At 39.1% G+C, this 24,099-nt stretch overlaps 2 protein-coding genes, 1 long non-coding RNA gene and 1 pseudogene across 3 annotated transcripts; all 4 read right to left on the bottom strand.

The window, feature by feature from the left end:
- Positions 1-10,953: 10,953 nt before the first annotated feature.
- Positions 10,954-12,328, bottom strand: LOC125494104 (uncharacterized). The gene is made up of 2 exons (XM_048637671.1): positions 12,221-12,328; positions 10,954-11,373 (listed from the first exon to the last, which is right to left on the bottom strand). Exons 1-2 carry the CDS (start codon positions 12,326-12,328, stop codon positions 10,954-10,956), a joined length of 528 nt encoding a protein of 175 aa, XP_048493628.1.
- Positions 12,329-17,944: 5,616 nt separating this feature from the next.
- LOC130592077 (uncharacterized) lies at positions 17,945-18,810 on the bottom strand. The gene is made up of 3 exons (XR_008970235.1): positions 18,598-18,810; positions 18,253-18,489; positions 17,945-18,061 (listed from the first exon to the last, which is right to left on the bottom strand). It is a non-coding gene; the product is annotated as an uncharacterized LOC130592077 (long non-coding RNA).
- Positions 18,811-18,855: 45 nt separating this feature from the next.
- Positions 18,856-20,203, bottom strand: LOC130589632 (uncharacterized). Its single transcript, XM_057391038.1, has 2 exons — positions 19,745-20,203; positions 18,856-18,872 (listed from the first exon to the last, which is right to left on the bottom strand). The coding sequence occupies exons 1-2, from the start codon at positions 20,175-20,177 to the stop codon at positions 18,856-18,858; spliced, it is 450 nt and encodes a 149-aa protein (XP_057247021.1). The 5' UTR covers positions 20,178-20,203.
- A 1,271-nt stretch (positions 20,204-21,474) lies between these two features.
- LOC130592076 (uncharacterized) lies at positions 21,475-22,554 on the bottom strand (annotated as a pseudogene).
- Between the last annotated feature and the right edge of the window lie 1,545 nt (positions 22,555-24,099).

The following is a 24,099-nucleotide window of genomic DNA, read 5'->3' as shown; positions in this document are numbered from 1 at the left end:
GGAACTTCGAAGTGCCACTCTTGTGGAAAGCTTTCCAAGCAATCAATAAGCTTTATTTGTTACAATTGACCAAAGTTAAAAATATTATTTTATTATTGTTGTTACTCTTCATAACTGAATATTGTTGTTACTATTAATGGCTAGATAAACAATAGGGTTTTATATATTAGAAAGTGATGGATTAAGTATGGACCAGTGCTTTCGAGTTCTGACGCCTAATTTAGTTAGACAAATTAGAGTCATGGAGAATTCGTGATTAGTTGAGGCAAAATTAGCGATTCTATATATCGAAATTTCCATAGTTGGAAGAGAAAATGCATACAGAGTATTATTTAAAAATGCCAGATGTTCAGCTCCACATGTACAGAAGATCCTAAAGATTCAGTTGTTATTGCATCAAGAGTAAAGAAAGGATTATTTCAATCTGTATATAACTATTGAATTAGTTAAACTACAGGCACTTTTAGCGCATTAGAATATTAGATATAAAAAAACATGCTTATTTATTTTGATGAACCTTAACCATTAACAACATAGGTTGGCAACTTGGCAGCACCATCCTACATATGCATGACTAAAAGTAAGTTTATTGATACCAAAGAAACTTCATACAACTAAAGTTAATGAGCAAGGAAGGCCCAATATGAATCTGCTTTATTCATAATAGGCGCATGACATGATTCTAAACCCAACTCAGAAACAAGTACTGTGCAAAATATACCTCCCTTGGCCTCTGAGATCGAGTTGAGGCTCATTTGATTTCTCAGTCACAAAATAGAAATTAAAGTTTAGAACCTAAACTGTTTTTAAGATCCACTTCTTTTACTTGCGTAAGTAAAATAAAAGTTATAGAATAAGCACAGATAAGTGACTTAAAACAGACTGTAATTATGTGGAACCAGTCTCAAACTTCTAAAGAACTCTAATACAATGAAAAACACAAGGACAGATTGCAATCTGCTTAAGAGTTAATGTGTGACATAGTCCAGTCTCAAACGCTGATTGATGCGCTTCACAAGGCACAGAACTTTCTATGCAATTTTAACCCAGCCATCATTGGTCCAACCTGCTTTCCATGTTTTGGGCGAGATATCTCCACGTCCCCAGCAATTGTAAGGCACTATGCCGCGTAAAGAAGGCCAGTTGACAGGAACAATCTCCCCGGGACCATCGATTATGTAGCTGTCGTCGGGTTCACAAGGGTTATAGTGTAGGAGCACATAAGACTTGTCTTTGAAAAGGTAGACTTGATTGGACTTGTGCGAGGCAAAGGCAGCTCCAATGTCACTTGAGAAGATGGTATCCCGCAAGCATGGAAAAGCATCAGTTATGAGACCACTGGCGATGAGCTTCCGCTTGGAGTAGTTAAGGAGAACATATCGTGAGCCTTGAAAAAGATAAGCTTCATGAACAACCGTGGATTCAAAGGCAGCGTCGAAAACAACACTCTCTAGCTCACCCAGGCAGGGAAACATTGTCCAGGTCGGCCTTATGGCTTTGACCTTTATTAGATCACCTGTTCGGGTGTCTAAATCATACCTTATCTTGGCACACTCTATAGCCGAAAACAAAAATGCTTCATTGACACCATGGCAACCAAAAGCAGCATCAGTTCCATAATCGGAAAAACCAGAGGAGTAAAGGGAGGGGAAGCCATCGCAAACCAAGAGAGGGCCTTTGACTAGGCAATCATTCCCTGGTGTTTCGGGATCATACTTGATTACAAAATAATCGTTCTGCAGGAACATAAACACTTCATTATCACGCATTGATCGGAATGCCGCATTAACATAGTACTCCATATACTTTTCTGTGTTACGTAAGGCCAACAGTTCTTCAGGGTCACGCCGCCGTGGTCTCAAATCACGGATGCTTGCTTCTCCCTTTTGAACATTTGTATTATCAGCATCTCTTTTCACCCTTTTACGATTTTGATTTGTATCACCAGTGTTGCTCTCATCATCCCTGTTCACCCCTTTATCAACTGCTGCGCTTCTTCTCTTCTCATCCATAATGAAACTTCCTCTTGTAATTAGGGATTCGTCCTACAAGTTAGAGGATTTGTACAACTCGATTCACCATTATATTATATATAAATAAATAAAGAAACCCCTATCAGATAACAAACACAAATCAATCCCTCGTATGGATCATTCGATAAATGAAATCAAATTCAACATATATTAGATAGATAATCCCAGATTCTAATGCGAAAAGCCAATCAATTCTTCGAACAAAAAGGAGACAAGATTACCCCCAGTTTATCTTTAGTTTGCAGCAACAGCTACTAACAGTTACTTTAGAATTTCGGTAAGAACATTTCAACGTTCAAATTCTAGCAAGCAAATCTAGCATAATAAGAACTGTAATTGTAGCATTTTGATGATTTCAGTTGCAGCAATAACAATAGAAAAAACAAAAACAAAAATTAGGTTCAAAATTTAGCAAGCTTACCTTGATTCGATTAAGAAATTAACCGAAATTGCAATATCCTTGAAGGGGCGTTCCGTTCGTAGGTTGGTATGGGTTTGGAATCAGGAATCGAATAAGAGTGGTATGGGGTTGGAACTTGATTCCTAATACCTGGTGTTTGGTTTACAATGTCCCGGGAATCAAGATGATTTCCATATCTGGTGTTTGGTTTACAATGTGTCTGGAATCAAGAATTAAATTAATATTATTTTATTTTATGTTATGTCTTGTTTTGAATAATTCAACCGTGATACTATAAAGTAATTCTAATGTTTTTCACTTTTTAGACTTCTTTAATTATCCGAAATCATTATTGTGAAATTTTAAAATACTAGAAGATTAGAGCATATAGTCCAAATAAAATTATTTCATTTTAAAAACAAATTTTCAAACTACAAATGTTCACAACTACAAGACAAATCAATAGGCAAGATTGTTTACTTATTCCCAAAATTCTAACGAAGGTCCACTCATAATAAGAAAAAAAAAATACATAATATGGTTCTACAAAAATTAGGCATTACGACTTAATAAGTCAAGTACCACTTCTTTCTTCCAATCATCATTAGGACTTGAAAAGAAAACATCCATTTGGCTTGGATTTGATGAAAACAAACTCGCAGCTCTAATTGCTTCAACTTGAGTAATACCACGTAAACTAGCTATCTCTGAAAGCAACCTCTTCTTTTGTTCAACCACTTCTATTTCACGTTCTTGGGTTGTACTCAGGCATTGGCTATAGTTGCTAAGTGACTACTCATATCCTTCATAAATCCCGTGAATCCAGTAGCCATCTGATCTACAAAAGTTAAATCTATAAATTGAGAACCTTTTCTTTTCTCATTGCCTTTTGGAGTCTTTTATTTCTTCATTTTCTAAGCAGGAGGAGGTTGTGATGAAGTATCATTTACAGCTAAACAGGGGGATTGAGATATATCAAAGATATCATCATCATTGTTATCATCATTAAGGTCAACAGTCTCCTTTTCAAGGTTGGTGATAGAATCTTCTGGCAACTCAGATGCAAGGTTGTTTGCTCTGTCAATACCGTAGACATCATCTAGCTTGTCAAGATAAGGGAAATGAGTTTTCCATAATCCTCCAGCTTTAGGATGAGTCTAAAAAATTAATCATGTACATTAAGTAGTAAAAACAAAACTATAAACTTTTAAATATAATATTTAGTTTAATCAATTGTTTACCTTGCAAAAGTCATCATAAGCTTGTCTCTCACATTTTATCATTTTAGTTTTATCATCCCACTAAAAACCTGATGTTTTGTTCAACATTTCAAAGACAACTGCATACTTGTCTTTGAACCACTTGGAATTTGATTCAATATGAGGAACAACTTTCAGATCACAGAGGTTGGAGGAGACGGAAAAGTATTAGTAGTCGGTTGTGGGAAAGAAGCACTAGTAGACAACAAGGGGGAAGTTGGGCCTACACACTCCATAGAGGAGCAAGGTCCAACGTTAAGCAGGAGAGGCCCGGCAGCAGACGCATATGGCCCAACTGATTGGGCAGCAAACTCATGATGAGATGGGGACGGGCTAGTGGGTGCTGAAGGCCCTGCGCTTGAAGTAGCATGCGTTTGAGGAGTGGAGAGGGATCCATCTGGTGATAGGTACTCATTAGGCATGGCAGAACCAACTGATGGGGAGGGGGAGGCCCAGCTGGCGTTGGAGAACCAGGGACCGAAAGAGCAGCAGCACTGCTTGTTGGGGGAGGTCAGTAAAGGCCACGGGTGACTCGTGGCATGAGGTTCAAGGCCGCCGGCAGCTTGTGGCAGATGAGAGGGAGTCAAGAGAGGCGACGAGACATTAAATTCAGTCGACTTAACGGAAGATGGAGACACACACGTGACATTGGTAGGACTCCAATCAAAAGTCAATACCATAGGCGATATGTATGGTACGTCAAACTCAAGACCAGCAAGAGTACGATAAGGAAACTTCTGTTCATGAAAAAGAACATGACGACTAATAAATACTTTGTTGGTAACAGGTTCAAGACAACGATAACCTTTATAATCCATACCATATCCAATAAAAACACAAGGCTTAAATTTAGGTTGAAGTTTTTTGATTATTTTAGAATCCATGAGCAACGGAAAGCACTCACAACCAAATGTTTTCAAAAAATTATATGAATGAGGATGATGAAATAGCTTTTCAAAAGGAGAAACACTCACTAAAACCGAGCTACGTAACCTATTGATAGTGTAGGTGGCAGTGTATGAAGCATCAACCCAAAATTCAGTAGAAAAATCAGAATGAATAATAATAGTACGAGCCATTTCAATAATGAGACGATGTTTGCATTCAGCAACACCATTTTGAGTTTGAGTATGGAGACAAGACTTTTGAAAAATTATACCATGGTAACGAAAATGTTGAAGAAGGGGAGAATTATCAAATTCCAGATCTCCATCACTTTGGAAAATTTTAATTTTGCAATTAAATAAAATTCCCACCATCTTTTATAACACAAGAAATTGAGAATGAGCTTCTAATTTGCTACGTAAAGGATAAATTCATGAATATTGCGAGAAATCATCAACAAAAACAACATAATAGCGATATAATTGATTGGACAAGACAAGAGATTGTCAAAGATCAAGGTGAATTTTATATAAAGGATATGGAGAAACATGTTTAACTGGTTTAAAAGGTAATTGATGAATTTTTCCTAACAAACAACCAACAGAATCGTCATGAAACTTAGAAGTACATGTGATGGACTTATTTGAACATAAAGATCCTAAAACTCTAGATGAAGTATGACCAAGACGAGCATGCCAATATTACACTAATACAACTGTACCCTGATTTTGTGTAAAAAAAAAGAATAAGTGTATCCAACGCTCCACTACATCACACTCAAGAGCTCAAGACTCCTCCAAGCCTCCGCCTCCGCCCATTTATGTTCAGTCTCTGCTCACCTCTGTTCTGGACATGGTGGGTCCTTGTTTAGTTCTACGGACTACGATGAGCGATGACTACGTATGGCATGAAACGACAATCGAAAAGGCGAGGTCTCTGCGCGTATAGTTATTCACTTGATTTTATTGATTGCATAGTTATAATTTGGGGGGGTTGATTGATATTTGTAGTTGAGATATAATATCCCTAATTTCTAGAATTTTTGTTGTTGGGATAGAATAATTGCAGTTGAGATAAAATATCCATAGTTATAATTTCACTAGTAGAATAAATACTTATTGTTGCGGTCATTAAGTGGCCTATTGTTACAGTTTTGGATGCACAATAATTAGGGGGCAGCAATAGGTAAACCGCAGCAATATCTTCATATATTGCTGCGGTTTCTATGCCGAACCGCAACGATATAATTATGTTTTTTCAGGTTAAAGGAGCATATTGCTGCGATTTCTTGGGGAAACCGCAGCAATATGCCTTATTTAATAATAATAAAAAAGCGTATTGCTCCGATTTTCCCAAGGAATTGCATCAATATTTGTAGTTCTGGTTTCTCTTTTGGGGAAGATGAAGAATTGGGGAAGATGAAGTGTCAGGCAACAAGGGGTTGGATGATGAAAAATTAGTGAACCAAGGGTTGGATATGTCTCTGCCGCCCTCGCCTAGTAAGTTCTCTTTTAGGTTTTGTTTTGTTCTCAATTTTCATACTTTCATACTCTATATATGTTAAATTCTTGATAAACTTTTTGTTTATGTTAAGGACAAGGCAATGGGCATGGTTGGATCCAGTAAGCAAGGTGTCTACCTAATATAGCCCACTCTTATTACCTCTCTCCCAATAAAAAGTGTTGGTAATTTTACATTAAAAACTGCAAGTCGTCCTCTTACTTTGTCTTCTGTGTGTCTATGATCATAGCCCGTATCACGATTCAAACCAAATAAAATATACTGAACTAAATCTTGATTGGAAACAGGACACTGAATATCAGCAAAAGAATCTGCTATAACCTTAATTTCACGCAAATAACCATCCATAGTCTGAGAATCACCCTTTTCAATATGACAAAGTCGACCTTTCAATTCCATAGATCGCGCCATACTAGCATGCATAAAGTGAGTTCACAAACAATTCCAAATTTCCACAAAAGTAGATAAATCATGAACATCAAAAAAGACATCACGATATGACGTTGCAAAAATCCAAGATTTTATTTGTTGATCAACACGTAAATATTCATAGAATTAAGCATTAGGAACCGAAACACCACGTTCATCAAAAATATGAGCAGGGGGAACTGAAACAATGCCTTCAACCATACAAAGTAATTAATGGGAAAGAAGCAAACAAGTAATTTGAGTTTTTCACAACAAATAATCCTCAAGAGAAGAAAGAGTTATAGTTACCAACTTACTGAATTAAGGAGCGGATATTTGCGAAGAGAAAATAAGGTCTACGAAACCGTCGAAGACTGTGGCATGGTAGCGATATGCGGGGTAAAACCCGATGGGTAGCGCAAGGGTGTGCGCATGATGGACGAACAAGGCTGCGTCGGAGTACCAGGGCAATCCGAGAAGGGTTGCACTGAAGAACTAAAGTGGTTCAGCGAGGTAGCAACACCAAAGAGTGGTTGCGAGAGGGCAGCAATGCCCAACGAGGCCAGCGGGCCATAAGACGTGGATGGCGCAAGAAATCCACACCTTGGCGACGGCAATGTAGATGTGGCTGGAGCAGCGGATGGCAGATGTTGGCGGGAGGGATGCATAAGAATTTTCGTCCATGGCGTAGGAGAGACCAAGAGAAGCGGTCGAAGGAATCATAGAAATTTTTTTTGGAGAAACCTAGGTTGTGATACCATGTACAAGTGTGGAGAATAATTGTGCTCACCTGATTACGTTAACCCTGGCATTGTAATATATATATATGTATATATATATATACACACACACACACACATAGGGGTACAATACAAGAAACTTGGTATTTAACATTAGCTCCAACTGATTAAGGTAACCATTCTTAAAGCCTCCTTCTCCTTTCCATTGTTTGTTGCATTATCCATTTCCTTTAAGTTTTGATGATTTACGTCCCAAGCTCTTGCTTCATGAGCAATGTATCAAGAGTTCTAAGGAGGGGTTGGATTCTTCCGCTCATCATGCTTTGGTTGCAATTCAGTTATCTGGTTCTAGTACTTTGTCTACTAAGAACAATTCTGGTGGCCCTAGTAAAGGAAAGAGAAATAAAAACAAAGGTGGTAACAATGGTGGCCGCAACAATAATAATCATGGCGATGGTGGTAACAACAATGCTCGTGATTCTGGTAACAACAACAACGATACTGATCAGGGACGTCGTAATGGAATGATTAAACATTCTAAGTTGTTATTTTCTAGTATGCCTTGCATTGCTTTTATTACTATGGCATGTCCTCAGCAGGAAATACTTCGCAAAGTGGCAATTTAAACTCTACCCCTACTCCCGATACTTGTGGTCTTTGTTGGTTTCCAGGTCATCAAGCTGCTTATTGTCCACAAAGATTCAATTCTAGCTTTTTTCCTTCTTCCCCGAATAGTGTCACTCGAGCCTTAGCTGCACTGTCTATTGGCGGTGAAGGAAATGATTCAGTGTGGTACCCGGATTCGGGAGCTATATCTCACATGACTCCTCAAGATGATAAGCTTTCTGCTATTCTTCCTTACTCTGGGTCAAGTTTTGTTGTAGTTGGTAATGGTATTAAATGAAATTGCAATTTCCTTGAATAATTTTGGAAGTTCATGAATCAATCGAGTTAAGCCAGACCGAATAGGCGACTAATGAATTCGCAATATATACCAGCCCCTTCTTATAACATACGACTACTCCGTTGTTTCCCTGGTTGTAATATATGCCGCTCTAGAATTTCCAGTTAACGCCATGTATTTTTATATTTGTATACATGGGTTGTATTTCCCTCCATACATCTCTTTCATCCACAATAACTCCGGCAATTATTCCGGCTAACTTTCCTATCAAGAACTTCGACAATTTTTACGGCTAACTTTCCGACGACAATAACTCCTGCGACAATAACTCCGACCAATTTTCCGGCCACATTATCGCATTATTAATATTTTAAATAAAATTTTATAATTATTTTAATAAACAAAATTGGACTATATTGACTCAAAAAAAAAAAAGTGCCAAGGCACCTAAATTAGGTTCCCGAACCTGTGGTCAGGCGCCTAAATTAGGCACCCAACCACAGGTACAAGCGCCTAAATTAGGTGCCGAAACCTGTGGTCAGGCCGTCAGGCGCCTAAATTAGACGCCCAACCACAGGTACATGCGCCTAAATTAGGTGCCCGAACCTGTGGTCAAACGCCTAAATTAGGCGCCCAACCACAGGTACATGCACCTTATTTAGGCGCCTGTACCTGTGTTTGGGCGCTTGACCACAGGTTCGGGTACCTAATTTAGTACATGAGCACTTGTTGGAGTTATTGTCGCCAGAAAAATTGTCGGAGTTCTTGATGGGAGATACCTTGTTGATGAAAGAGATGTAGTGAGAGTGATGGAGAGTGAAGAGAGTTAGGGAGAGTGAAAGAGAGTGAGATAGTGAGTGTTAAAGTATAAATACATGTATATGCATTTATATAGGGCGTTAGTAGGAAATTCCAGGGCGGCATTTAGCAAATGAGTTTGTAAAAGGATACATTCAAAAACTTTTCCCTTTTTTCTTCTTGCGTTTTTTTTCCTTTCTCTTTTTTTTTTTAAAAAAAGATAAAAAATAAAAAATATAATATACAAATACAAATCCAAATCTATAACGGAAAATTTTCAACAATCATACCGCACACGTTTTCCCATACGATTTTTCTTAATCACACAATTAGAAAAGTGATTTTCGCATGGAATTATTTCCAAGGTCAAACGGTAGAAGGTACATAAATTGAATGCACTACCTCCTCAGCATAAAGCCAGGCCGCCTTTGACAATGTTCGAACCTCGTCTGGTTGTTGCTCATTAGTTAAAAGAAAAAATAAATGAAAATGAAAACAAATCCAATGGTTCCTTGGAGACTCAAACCAAGAACCAAAACAATAGATGCTCAACCTACTTAAAATGGCGGGTATGCAAACTAAAAGAATGTCCGTAGTTGGGAGTCACATAGCCAATGTCAAAGAGGCTAGGCTAGCGTAAGCCTCTCAAACTTCGCACCCCATCTCGGAGCCAACCCTCCCTAACTAGTCGAAAACTTCTATGAATGTGCACCAATTGACAGGTTAAATTGAACAATCGACCAAGTGACTCAATTCTTAGATTTAAACTCCTTTCGACTTCAACTCAACCCCCCAAGGTCAGGGGATTTGCGGGATGTAACGTATATAAGGCGAAGGTAGGAAAATTATTTAAACAAATGTGGTGCTCAAACTATATGGTATGAAGCATAGGTCATGAGTGGGGAAAAACCAAAAACCACACCAAAGATCATCTCCGAACGCCAAATGCAACTCCAACCCGTTCTACCAAAACAAAACATCTCTCAATTAAAACATTGATCACTAAGAATTTATTCACCTTAGGAACAACTTTCAACCTTCTTTTTTTTCTCTTTTTCTTTCTTATTCTTTTTTCTTAATTTTTTTTCAATACTTTTTCAATAATGATAAGTTATTCACTTTTACAACTCCTTTTCGTTGCTCTCTATGCAGTCATTTATCTAACTACCACCCATCAACACAATCATAATCATACACTCCCTTACCTATGCTTCACCACAACCTAGGACTTTAATGAGAATTGGGGCTAGAGATCATATGTGACTAGAAAAGGTGGAAGCTCAAATTGGTTGCAAAAAGCTCATAAAAACTAAGAAAAAGAATATGTGATCAAGCGGTAGCATGGTCTATAAATGAAACCCTGATACACAAAAATGAATGCCAAGGCCCGGGGGTGTTACAGGTGGTATCAGACCCAAGGTTCGATTCGATGTCAAATCATGTCTTCGAGGATGCAGGCACCCTTTAAGGGGGTGGGGAAAGGGAGTAGAAGCCATCCCACATCGTAAGTTGAGGAGAACAAATTCTTCTTTTCATAGAGGTGGAAAATATGTCTTAGCAAAGGACATAATTGTTTGTACCCATTGTGGGAAGGAGGGACACACTGTTGAAGTTTGTTGGAGGTAAAAGAACAGTATTACCAAGGACAAGAAAGAGGTGGAACAGGTGAGGGTAAGAAAGGATAGAAAGCCTAAAACTGTTTCCGTTCAGGGACCCAAACAAGATTAGGTTCCTAAATCTAACATATGATTTGATTTTGCAGGCTAGAGAGAAAGATAAAAATTTCTGGTAGTTATACTGTGGTTGTTCCAGACATATGTCAAGAGACAAAAACTCAGTTTGTTTCACTCACAGCCTTCAATAGTTGAAGAGTTATATTTGGGTAAAACACAAGAAGAAAGCATGAAGAAATTGGAAGAAAATGAAAAGAAGGGTTAGAAATTTGGGTTGCCTCCCGCAAGCGCTTCTTTAACGTCACTAGTTGGACGTGCCCCCCCCCCCCAAACTAAGGAGGAGCTAAGAGATGAATAACAGACATGGCTCGATTGATTGGACCATCATAATAAACCTTGAGCCGGTATCCATTAACCTTAAACAAAGATGTGTGCTCCTTGTTCCATAATTCCACCACACCAAGAGGATGAACTTGCTTAACAACGAAAGGACCGGTCCATTTGGATTTCAACTTCCCCGGAAAAAGCTTGAGGTGAGAATTAAACAATAGGACCTTGTCCCCCTTGGCAAATTCCTTCTTTAATAACCTTTGATCATGCCATTCCTTAGTCTTAGCATTATATGTGCTAGTACAATCATAGGCATCCATCCACAACTCCTTTAACTCATGTAAATCTAGCATTCGTTGCTCTCCGGCACTTGCCAAATCAAAGTTGATAGCCTTAATGGCCCATTGAGTCTTGAGCTCAAGCTTAACCGGCAAGTGTCATGCCTTACCATACATAAGTCGATAAAGAGTCGTACCAATAGGGGTCTTAAAAGCTGTCCGATACGCCCACAAAGCATCATCAAGCTTGGCCGACCAATCCTTTCTATTCCTTGTCATGGTCTTCTCCAAGATAGCCTTGATCTCCCTATCAGACACTTTCGCTTGCCCACTAGATTAGGGATGATAAGGGAGTCTAACTCGATGATGAACCCCATGCTTCTTGAACATCTTCTTGAATGATTTGTGTGCAAAATGAGAGCCACCATCACTAATCACATCTCGAGGCACACCAAAACGAGGGAAAATGATTGTTTTAAACATCTTCAAGGCAACTTTGTGATCATTGGTTGGAGAAGCGATTTCTCAACCCATTTGGACACATAGTCCACCGCAACAAGGATGTATTAGTTGCCATAATGAGGAGGAAAAGGCCCCATGAAGTTGATGACCCAAACATCAAAGATCTCAAGCTCAAGAATTGGGTTTTGAGGCATCTCATCCCTCTTGTAAATGCTCCCAGTTCTTTGACACGCATCACAAGTTTTCACATAAGTCCAAGCATCTCGAAATAGGTGGGGCCACTAAAGACCGGATTGAAGAACTTTTGATGTCGTCTCATTTTCTCCCATGTGTCCACCACTAGGATCACAGTGGCACATCTTCAAAGAACTAGCAAATTCGCTCTCCGGGACACACTTCCGAAGGATACCATCTACACCTCTTTTGAGCAAGTGAGGCTCATCCCACACATAATACCATGCGTGCCTTTTCAATTTATTTTATTTTTGGAGAATTCCGGGGGAAAAATCCCACTAGCAAGGAAATTCACCAAATCCGCAAACCAAGAAAGGTCCTTGTCATCAATAGCAGCCAAAGCGTCAACTTTCAAAGTGTCCTCAATGGGAAGCACCTCACCTTCCTCTCTACCATCTTCCATTCTTGATAAATGACCCGCAACAAAGTTCTCGGCCCCCTTTTATCCCTTATCTCAATGTCCAATTGTTGAAGTAGGAGAACCTACCGGATCAACCTCGGTTAGCTTCTTTTTTAGCTATGAGATACCGAAGAGCCGCGTGATCCGTGAACACAATTGTCTTAGACCCTATTAAGTAAGTACAGAACTTTTCAAATGCATGATTGCATGAACAACGACAAGAAATTCTTTCTCCATTGTTGTATAATTGCGTTGAGCCTCATTGAGTGTCTTAGACATGTAATAGATGACATGAAGTTTGTTGTCCTTTCTTAGTCCCAAAACAGCACCCACGGCATTGTCACTTGTATACCACAACGATTGAAAAGGAAGTGACTAATCCGGGGCTTGCACTATTGGAGGAGTAAGAGCCGCCTTAAGCTTTTCAAATGCTTGCAAATATGTTTCATCAAACACAAATTCATACTCTTTTGGTAACAAAGCATTGAGTGGTTGAGCAATCTTGGAGAAATCCTTGATAAACCTCCTATAGAACCCAGCATAACCAAAGAATGACCTTACTCCTTTCACACTCACTGACAGAGGAAGTTTTTTAACGACTTCAACCTTTGCTCTATCCACTTCAATCCCTCATTGTGAAACCTTATGCCCAAGAACAATTCCCTCTTCTACCATAAAATGGCATTTTTCCCAATTAAGCACCAAATTATCCTTCTCATATCTCTCTAAGCACTTCCCCAAATTCTCCAAACACTTATCGTAAGACTCTCCGCCAATCGAAAAGTCATCCATGAACACCTCCATTTAGTTTTCAATCATATCCCTAAAAATGCTCATCATGCACCTTTGGAAGGGGCACAGGGCATTGCAAAGTCCAAAAGGCATTCTTCTATATGCATAAGTGCCACAGGGGCAAGTAAATGTCGTTTTCTCTTGATCCTTGGGATTGATGGGGATTTGAAAGAAACCCAAGTATCCATCGAGAAAACAAAAATACTTGTGCTTAGTGAGTCTCTCCAACATTTGATCTATAAAAGGCAAAGGAAAATGGTCTTTTTGTGGCGGCATTCAACTTTCTATTATCTATGCACATGCGCCAACCGGTGGTAGTGTAACAACCCATAAATTTGCTCCTAGCTTTTCGCAAAAGTTTCCCCTAAAATTATTATTTTCTCTAAATTAATTATTTTTATTTTATAATTTTGGGAGCCAAATTCTTATTTTTATTTTTGTGGCGTGTTAATGTGTTTATTTCATTTATATTTATAATATAATTTATTAGAATTATTTTTATTATTAAGTATTTTCAAAGTTTTGGCGCGATTTAGGAATTAATCGTTATAGACTCTTGTTGATTTGGGCCGAAAATTTTTGTGGGTTTGTTGGGCTTGACAGCCGGCCAACTGAAAGAAAAGGAGAGCCTCTCTTCGTTCTTTTCTTTTATTTTTCCTTGTGACTCTTTGTTGCTTTGTAACTCCCATAACCCCCTAACGATTCTTCCTAATTAAACCTCTTTAAACCACCCTTTATCATTTCAAATTCTGATTAGAAAATCAGAACTCCTTGCTGCTATAATCCAAGTAATTCGGCCATCATCATCTTCTCTATTCTCTCAAAAATTTTCATTTCTACTCCTTGTTAATTGTTCGTGAATTTGTTCTTGTTGCCTTTTTCTTATACTTGGTGCTTGGGAATTTGAAGAAGGAGAGGATCACACGCCTATATTGGGATTTTTCAGAAATATTCAGCTCGCCTCCGACGATCCAGGTAACTAGTAGTTATCTTAGAACCATAGTGATTAGAATATTATTCAGTATTAGATTACTACGCTAGAAATTATTTAAAATATTTTTGAATGAAATTATGGACGAAAATTTTCATGAATACACTTGTTACATTCTATGTGAATAATGTGTAGAGAAAAATATTTTTCTCATTGTTTTCGGTATTTATTTAATTTAATTGGTGTTTTGTGCGTTTTTGGCTAAATTGCATAATAATTATTGAACGAATGTTAAAATTTATGAAATCATTTTTCTTAGATCTTGTTACATTCTTAGTATGTATTCAATGCCTTAGAATAATTTTTTCCTACTGTTTACTGTTTTATATAATTGATATATCTGTTTTTGTAATTTCGTTTCTGTCAGTATATAATTCATGAAAATTATTTCTAGGGGTTGAAAATTCATTTCTTTGAATATTATATATTTCCGTGAGGTTTTTCATGTTATGTGAATTTTTGGTGATTTTTGGGCGTCCTTTTATATTTTTATATATCATTTTGGCTTATTTGAGTAATCTGTATATTAACTATTAAAAATAATTTTGGAGTCCGAAATTTATAAATAAAATTTGTACCATGTCAGTAGATCCATTAGGGTCGTATGATAATTTTTGTGTGATTTTACTGCTCAAACTTATTAGTATAATAATTACTATTGTGTTTTTGTTGTGAAGTTGAGGATACACTTTTCAATTATTTAAGGGCTTGTAAATCAGAAATAATTCATAATTTATTATATTCTGGGTTGCTGATTTTCATGCAGTATGTATTATTGGGTAACCATATGTATATGTTTGATTTATGAAAGAAAATGATTAATTATTACTACTCTTTCAACGAATATGATTTAGAGTTAATTGGTGGTGTATTTTTTTGATTGAATTGTGGTTGCTGTAAATACTAGTATAATATCATTAATGATGTTTAGTGGTGTTCAAGTGTTTATTGTGGGAGACATCTGTTGAAAAATTGTAAGTGATTTATTTTGAGGAATTATGAAGAACTGTTTTGATGAACTGTGGGTATAAGGTCGGGTGGCATCCCCTTTTTGATGAATATTTTAGATGAATGATACTTGGATTATATGCATGATTGTATTTTGAGATAAGAACATCCGGTCGGATAGATGTAGTCCCTGGTGAAGAACATGCCAACCACCTGGTTTGCGAACTAGGGGTACACCTGGGTTGATTGTTATCGTCCGAGAGGTCAGGGAGTTCTGCGTGTTCTACCCTGCATCGGGAGTTTGGCCATTCTTAGACACAAGCAGTGGGGAACGTAAGCCCATAGACTGACCTGGAGATTGCAACCTGACAAACCTTAGAAAGTGATTTGCGAATCACTGGCGTTCGGTTTCTGACTCAATAACTTGTGAATTCTTGATTTATTATTATTTCACTAGTGGAAAAAAGCAGTAGGGCTGCGCTGGAAATGGCATGTAGGGCTGCGCTTTTTGAGGGCAGCCCTTTCCATAGCAGCCCTTCACTTTTCAAGTAGGGCTGCGCAAGTCCAGCGCAACCCTTCAAGTAAGAAGGGCTGCGCTAGTTGACAAAAAGCACAACCCTTCAAGTAAGAAGGGCTGCGCTAGTTCTAAAAAACGCAGCCCTTTTATGAAAGAAGGGCTGCGCTTTTTAGAACTAGCGCATCCCTTCTTTCATAAAAGGGAAGCCCTTCTATGAAAGAAGGGCAGCGCTTTTTGAACTAGCGCAGCCCTTCAAACATAGAAGGGCTGCGCTAGTTCAAACTAGCGCAGGCCTTCTAACATAGAAGGGCTGCGCTAGTTCAAACTAGCGCATCCCTTCTTACATAGAAGGGTTGCGCTAGTTCAAACTAGCGCAACCCTTCTCCTACTTTTTTTTTTTTTAATATAATTCTGCACCCCCACCCCCAGCCCCCACCCACCAGCCCACCCCACCAGCCCACCCACTGCTCACTCCACTCCCCACCCACTGCCCCCACCCACCAGCCCACCCCACTGCCTCTGCCCAGCCCCCACCCACTGCCCACCACCAGCCCACCCTGTACCCCCATCCACAGCCCACCCCACCCACCACCTCACCCCCACCCAAAACCTCCCTTGGACAAAAAAAAAGCGCAAATTAAAATACGATAATATATGACAAGTGGAGAAAGGTAATAATTAACTTCATATATATTTAATGATATAAAAAGTGTACATAGGATTGATAGAAACTTTTACATTCGGGCTAAATCTCATCCTATGCAATCATCGGTAATGTGGGACGCCAACTTATCCCGAACTTCATCAATTTCTTCTTTGGTGAAGTTCCTCAAACGTGGTGTGGAATTCGCATAAACCTTGCAAAACAACCAAGGAATAAACACACATATAAGAATTCATCATTTTACCGTAGTTAGTACTTCTAAAAATGACATATACCTTCCCGAAATTCAATCAAAATCAAATGCAAGCCTAAAAGTCTACACACTAGTTATAATTATCTCATATAATCATGTTCAAAGAGAATTTGAGGTTAAATCACTCCATAAGTACATTTTGAGAGCGAAAAGGCCAAAATAGGCCGGAAATGGCCTTTTCGTTCCCAAAATGCAACCAACAACAAATGCAAGCCTAAGAATCCACATACTAGTTATATTATGCCTCATATAATCATGTTCAAAGAGAATTTGGGGTTAAATCACTTCATAAGTACATTTTGGGAGCGAAAAGGCCAAAATAGGCCAAAATAGGCCGGAAATGGCATTTTCGTTCCCGAAATGCAAGCAACAACATATGCAAGCCTAAGAATTTACATACTAGTTATATTATGCCTCATATAATCATGTTCAAAGAAAATTTGGGGTTAAATCACTCCATAAGTACATTTTGGGAGCGAAAAGGCCAAAATAGGCCGGAAATGACCTTTTCGTTCCCAAAATGCAACCAACAACAAATGCAAGCCTAAGAATCCACATACTAGTTATATTATGCCTCATATAATCATGTTTAAAGAGAATTTGGGGTTAAATCACTTCATAAGTACATTTTGGGAGCGAAAAGGCCAAAATAGGCCGGAAATGGCCTTTTCGTTCCCGAAATGCAACCAACAACATATGCAAGCCTAAGAATCTACATACTGGTTATATTATGCCTCATATAATCATGTTCAAAGAGAATTTGATGTTAAATCACTTCATAACTACATTTTGAGGCCTAAAAGGTCAAAATAGGTCGGAAATGCAACAAACAACAATTGGAAACCTAAAAGTTACATACCTTTCGAAGATCAGCAACATCTTTGCAATAGTTGACGATATCGAGCATGAACCTCATGACGTAATACCCACACGCAAGTCCACCTTATTGTACCGGACACTAAAATTCACCAAAGATGCAATAAATGACATGTTAGATGTGTATTATGTGTTTCTATTTTTTGGATGCAAAAAATTACTCATGCTACCTCAACTAAATACCAAACAGGAGGTTTTCCTTGTCGAAGTCCAGATGCACTACGCTTCTTCATCACACTACATCAATAGAATATAAGATTAGATGTACATTTAATATTTAATAAGCTAAGTGTGCATATAGTTTCGATTAGGCTACCTATTTAACAATGATTTGACTAGTAAGGACCGTATTGTTCCTTTACGCATAGAATCAAAGTGGTAGACTTCGTTACGTGACAAACATATTGCAATCAGTGTCCAATGGTTACTACAACAATAAAAATGTTATTCTTATCGTAGAACAACTAATAGGTAGGTCAATTTAATTAATTAAAAAGTGAGTTTAAGAAGCATACGATTCAATGTAAGGAAGAAGAATGATCTTATATCCAATACGAGAACATGCGTTCAAAGATTCCTTGAGATATGATTTCACCTCCTCTTCGTTTTTTACGCAACTGTTCTCTCGTACAAAGCTTGGACATAACCAACCAAACATTGGCTGACTAGATCGCCTCAAATCATTGTATAATAGCCTGAGAATTCATATTGCTACAAATAAAACTTACTTATTATAGAAGTTATTATTAGTTGGATTGAATACTACTTAATTAAGGCATATATGTATATTTATTAATTTAAATATACTAATAAAGTATTACCTCATGAAAGTTTGTATCATGGAAACATTCAACTCGTCCCCAAGTAAGAATTCTTTAATATCAACCTTAGAAATAAAGGTCGATGTTTCCTCAATGTAGTGGAATTGGTGGTCCGACAACTTAATCTCAATCATTGCTTCATCGTCTGCATCGCTAACGCACTCATGTAGCCAGAAGCACGGTTGAGTAAGGCCTTGCACCACCTCCATATCCGTAATGAGTGGAGACTTTGCCGTAGATACATTTACTTGGGCACGTCGGCCTCCCTGAGGTGAAGCTACCTTCTTTCCCTTCCTGTCGGCCTTCCCGAACCCTAGTAATTAGTTAAATTAAAAGATATTACTGACAATCATATATAGGAACTATAAAAGAAAACTATATATGTATATAACTTATGTTAGACATTGTACCTGATCTGATAACCGCACCAATGCACGCGGCCATAGAATATAACTGCCAAGGGCATCAGACAATAACTGTACACCAACTCCTGCATTCGGCAGCGGAAGAGGAAATGCTTCGAAACCGGCACAATGTCTGAAACGCTGACCACATAGTGAATATCAGCGACTGGCTGGTTGTGCAATCGTACCCGGTCCCTAGGGGGCTGTACAGATCCATAAGCCACGATAAAGAAACTACCATGGCCATCTCCTTGATTTAGTAGCTCACATGGTGTCTCTACCTTTAAAAAAAAACTCTATTCATAGTTAGTCTATGAAACAACATATTTAAGAACAATAGTTGTGATATTAAATGATTACCGTGACCTCCGGATATGGATAAGGCTGCGTAGGAACAGGCTGCGCAGGAACACCGCCCTGCGGGAAAGCACCAAAAGTCGGTAAGCCCATCTGCGCCAAAATGGCGTTGAAATTCTGAGTCATCTCCGCTCTCAGCTCCTCCCGAAGCTCGGCTTTCATAGCCTCCACATCTATGGCAACTGCTGAATTGACACTAGAGGCACTGGATCTTGACGTAGAGGTGTATTGATCACCATACACCTTTCTCACCCCGAGGCGGACACCTCCTACGCCCCTCACACGTCCATACTAGTCCCGTCCTAGAGTCTCGTGTAAGGCATCAACTTGTCATCTAGGAGTGAACTCACCAGTTGCCTCCTTTTCCTTCAAGCCAATCTGCATAAGGATAAGAGAGAAATACTCGTGAGCGCACAAGTTATATTATTATGTAAACATTATCAAAAACTTATAATATGTACTTACAATGGCATTAGCTTCCGCCTTTTCTTAGGATCCTCATGTACATGTATCCCTTCCGTGTGATCTACACGCATATAATTCTCCGACATATTTACATCATCTTCCACACGAATTTCAGGATAGGTAAAGGGGGGAGGTCCTCAAATGCATCATATTCTTCCTCATTATCAACATCACCAATACCGAGGATACTCCTTTTACCAGGTACAACAATTGACCACTTATGATCAGCAGGATCAGTTACAAAAAATACTTGCTTGACTTGTGATGCAATTACAAATGGCTCCTCAGTTTCACGTAAACGACTAAGGTCAACAAGTGAAACCGCAAGGATCATCGTTTCTTACACAACGTCGATTATTGTCAACCCACGTGCAACACAAGAGGCAAATATTAAAAGTACAGTAGTCCAGCTCCCATATTTCTTGTATTCGCCCATAATAGTTGCTTTCAGCATGTACAGGCGACTTATCTTTCGAGCTTGCATATTGTGTAGACGACGCCACAAGTGAAACACCACTATTTTGTTGCGATCTTGACTTGAGATCTTGACGTTCAGTCCAAAACGTATACCCATTAATATCATAACCCTCATAAGAGCGTACAGCTTCACGAGGACCAAATGCTAACCACTTGACTGTTTCAGGAACACTTTCATCCAAATCATTGAGTACTCGTTTATGAAACCAATCAATGAAAGTCTTGTTATGCATTTGCGTCAATGCCCTCACTCCTTTTCCAGGATTGCTAACACGTAATTCCTCCATATGTTCACTTAAATAAGGATGGACATCTGGTACGTGATGCAATACAAATAAGTGAGCTTGTTTACGCTTTTCTACGGAAGGTTGATCAATTTTGAACCAATTGTACCCTTGCCCTCAAGTCTGCCCTCGTGTCGGGATGTCGGAAGTCCAACAGGATCAACACTAGCAAAATACTCAGCCACAAAATTACTGATCTCTTCACCCACAATCCCTTGAATTATACTACCTTCTGGTTGTGCAGGATTCGAACTTTATCCTTCAAAGTTCCCATATATCTCTCAAAAGGATAGCACCACCTCAAAAACACTGGACCACACAGCTTAATTTCTCGAACTAGATGGACAATGAGATGGACCATAATGTCAAAGAATGCGGGGGGGAAATACATCTCAAATTTGCATAGAGTTTCAACTACTCTGCTGCAAGGAATCGAGGGCGACGGGTCTAGGACTTTGCTGCAGATTGAATGAAAAAATGAACACAGTTCTGTAATGGTGTGCCTCACATGCTTTGGAAGTATCCCACGAATTGCAATCGGTAAGAATACTTGCATCATGACATGACAATCGTGCGATTTCATACTCGATAACTTCAACTCACCATTTAAGGTAACAAAGCGCTTCATATTCGATGAGTAGCCAGTAGGGACCTTAATGCCATACAATGACTCGCAAAAAATCCGTTTCTCTGCACGCGACATCGTGTAGCAAGCTGGTGGCAAATAATTCTTCTCCGAATCCTCCACCTTTTTACTTTTCTGAGTTTCATCATCATCAACCCTTTCCTCCCCTCTTTTCTTCTTCCTTCCGTCCCTTTTCTGAGCCCACAACTCTGGTCGAATCCCCTCTTTTTCCAAGTAAAGTCGTGACGCCTTAACATCTTTTGTCTTGCCCGGAATATTCATAAGTGTCGCGATAATAGCTTCACAAACATTCTTCTCTATGTGCATGACATCCAAACAATGTCTGACCTTTAGATCTTTCCAATATGGGAGTTTCCAAAAAATGGACTGTTTTTTCCATAATCCTGTAGGTCTATCAACCTCACTAGCAGGTTTACCAAAGACTGTTTCAATGCCCTTCACCTGATTATAAACTTCAGTACCAGTTAATGGTCTATGAGCAACTTCTTCTTCAACCGTCCCATCGAATGCCTTCTTCTTAAACCGATAGGGATGGTCGCGGCTGAGGAGCCTTCGTGTGCGCATATACACATGTTTGCAGCCCTTAAGGTGTGTAGATTTCATGTCATCTAAACAAATCGGGCAAGGTTGTTTTCCTTTAGTCTTATACCCAGATAAGTTCCCATAAGCTGGATAATCGTTCATAGTACAAAAAGCATGGCACGCAGAGTGAACATCTCATTAGCATACGCATCAAATACTAACACTCCTTCGTTCCACATCTTCTGTAAATCTTCAACAAGCGGCTGAAGGTATACATCTATGTCATTTCCAGGTTGTTTGGGCCCCGATATAAGAAGCGACAACATCATGTACTTGGTTTCATGCACAACCAAGGAGGCAAGTTGTAAACCACTAAAACTACTGGCCATGTACTATGCTGCGAGCTGAGATTGCCAAAAGGGTTCATGCCATCCGTACATAATCCAAGCCTCAGATTCCTATCCTCATTACCAAATGACTTATGCACCCTGTCGATAGTTTTCCACTCAGGCGAATCAGCCGGATGCTTGAGCAGACCGTCTTTCTTCCTACGATCTGCATGCCACCTCAAATTCTTCGCATCTCCTTTAATTGAGAACATGCGCTTAAATCTAGGTATTATGGGTAGATACCACAACACCTTGGCTGGTGGTCCTTCACTACCTCCAGCTCCTTCACGCTTGTACCTCGACAATCCACAACGTGGACACTCATGTAAATGCTCATACTCATTACGATAAAGCACACAATCGTTAGGACAAGCATGTATCCGCTCGTACTCTAAACCCAAAGGACACATCAGCTTCTTCGCATAATAGTACGACTTTGGCAGTTCATTTCCATCAGGGAGCATCTCAGCTAAAACTTCCAACAACGATGTGAAACTAGAGTCCGTCCAACCAGCGTTCGACTTAATGTTGAACAGTGTTACCACCGCGGAAAGTTTGGTGTACTTTGTACAACCTGGATACAACGGCTTTTCAGCAGCCTGAGACATAGACTCAAAAATACGAGGTCGTCTACACGACTGATCTTCAACCTCGTGTATCATCTCGTCTACCCGATCCCTATCATCATCTCCAAATTCATCATCCAAATTCTCATCCCCTAACTCATCATCATCCTTCTTTTTTTCTTCACATACATCATTCTTTACTCCAGAGCTTCCCATATACCTCCCCTGCTCACCATGCCAAATCCATACGTGGTATTGAGGCCTAAACCCACGGCGAAGACATGCTCCCTAACCACGTATATACTACTAACCTTGCTCACATTTCTACAATCCAAACAAGGACAATAAAAGTCGACTGCTCCAGAGGATGTTTGATATTCTAATGCACTTCTACAGAATTCCAAGACCCCATTCACAAACTCAATCGATTCACGACTACCATACATCCAAGTACGATCCATCTCATTCAAGAAGACCACCTCTAATAATTAAACACAACATTCATTATAATGCATCAATCATTATTAAAGTACACACACTCACATATTCAAATCACACACGTATACAACAAGCTAAGATAGTCACATGTTCAATTGTATGCATGCAGTCAAAGGTCCTTATCACTCCAACCTAACCCATCCTTGGACGTCTAATCTCACTAGTGAATATATGCCAACTTTTCAATTCTAAGGAAAATCCGGCAGCATTTCCCTACAGTTCTCCAAGTACACAATGTAGATAATTGCTTATCTACATATGTACCCAGAGAACAATGTAGCGAAACGATAAGCCAAGATTTTCCTCAGAATTGAAAAGAAGACACACATTCACCACCTAAGTGAGATCAAACGTCCAAGAACAGTCCCAAACCGGGGACTATTCAAGACTTACTCCTAATGAGTAAGTCTTGAACGGGTATCTAGGCATATATGATGATGATTCAAACAACTAGTTATTTTCATATATATAGCTAAATCACATTGCGTTTTCATACAATCTCATATCAACAAATAATATATATACATTATAAAAAATACATATATACATCAATAAATTATCAACTTTGTCTACATGTTAAAGTAGTTACCTCTTAACACCAACGACGAGCAATGAAGAGAAAGAGATACTTGGAACTTTACTTGCCTTCCTTAGCCTCTTCTTCCTACAATTGACAAAACCCACATTGCACATTAACCATTTAATTCAATTAACAAAAACAAAATAACTTAAAAACAAAATTAATCCATACCTAATTAACCACTCAAATGGTGGAGAAGAGAAGAAAAGAGAAGAGAAGAGAAGAAAGAGAAGAAACTAAGAAGGGTGTGTGCGCAAGTGTGGTGCGCAAGGTGGTGGGCACAATGTGGGGGGTGCTGCGCAAGGTGGTGGTGCGAATTGTGGTGGTGCGCAAAGTGTGGTGCGAATTGTGGTGTTCGAATGGGTGGAGCAAAGTAGTGGTGGTGGTGTGTGTGCTGAATTACGGCAAAGTAGTGGTGGTGGTGGTGGTGTGCAACACTCGAAGAGAAAGAGGGAAAGTAGTGGTGGTGGTGCTCGCTATTTTCGCACAACTTGGGGTAAGAAGTGAAAGAGGGAAAGTGGGAATGAAAGAGAATAGGCGCGCATGCATAGGAAGTATCGAAAAAAAAATAGCAGCTAGTAGGGCTGCGCGAGTTTGAAAAAAGCACAGCCCTTCAAAAATAGGGCCGCGCTTATATCAAAAGCGCAGCCCTTCTTGCGCAGCCCTTCTGTTTTTTTCCCCTAGTGTTTATATATATTAGAATTGTTTCACTCACTATATCATG

The sequence above is a fragment of the Beta vulgaris genome, chromosome 1 (assembly GCF_026745355.1).
Source record: "Beta vulgaris subsp. vulgaris cultivar EL10 chromosome 1, EL10.2, whole genome shotgun sequence".
Lineage (NCBI taxonomy): Eukaryota > Viridiplantae > Streptophyta > Magnoliopsida > Caryophyllales > Amaranthaceae > Beta > Beta vulgaris.
This window is presented reverse-complemented; position numbering and strand designations above follow the sequence as displayed.

What these genes read in the sequence shown, in the direction of transcription:
- LOC130589632 (XM_057391038.1), bottom strand. Translation starts at nt 20,177, where the DNA reads ATGGAGGAATTACGTGTTAGCAATCCTGGAAAAGGAGTGAGGGCATTG.
- LOC125494104 (XM_048637671.1), bottom strand. Translation starts at nt 12,328, where the DNA reads ATGGAAGATGGTAGAGAGGAAGGTGAGGTGCTTCCCATTGAGGACACT. An exon ending in TTTCTTGGTTTGCGGATTTG is followed by an intron (nt 11,374 to 12,220) that starts GTGAATTTCCTT and finishes TTGCCGGTTAAG; the next exon opens with CTTGAGCTCAAGACTCAATG.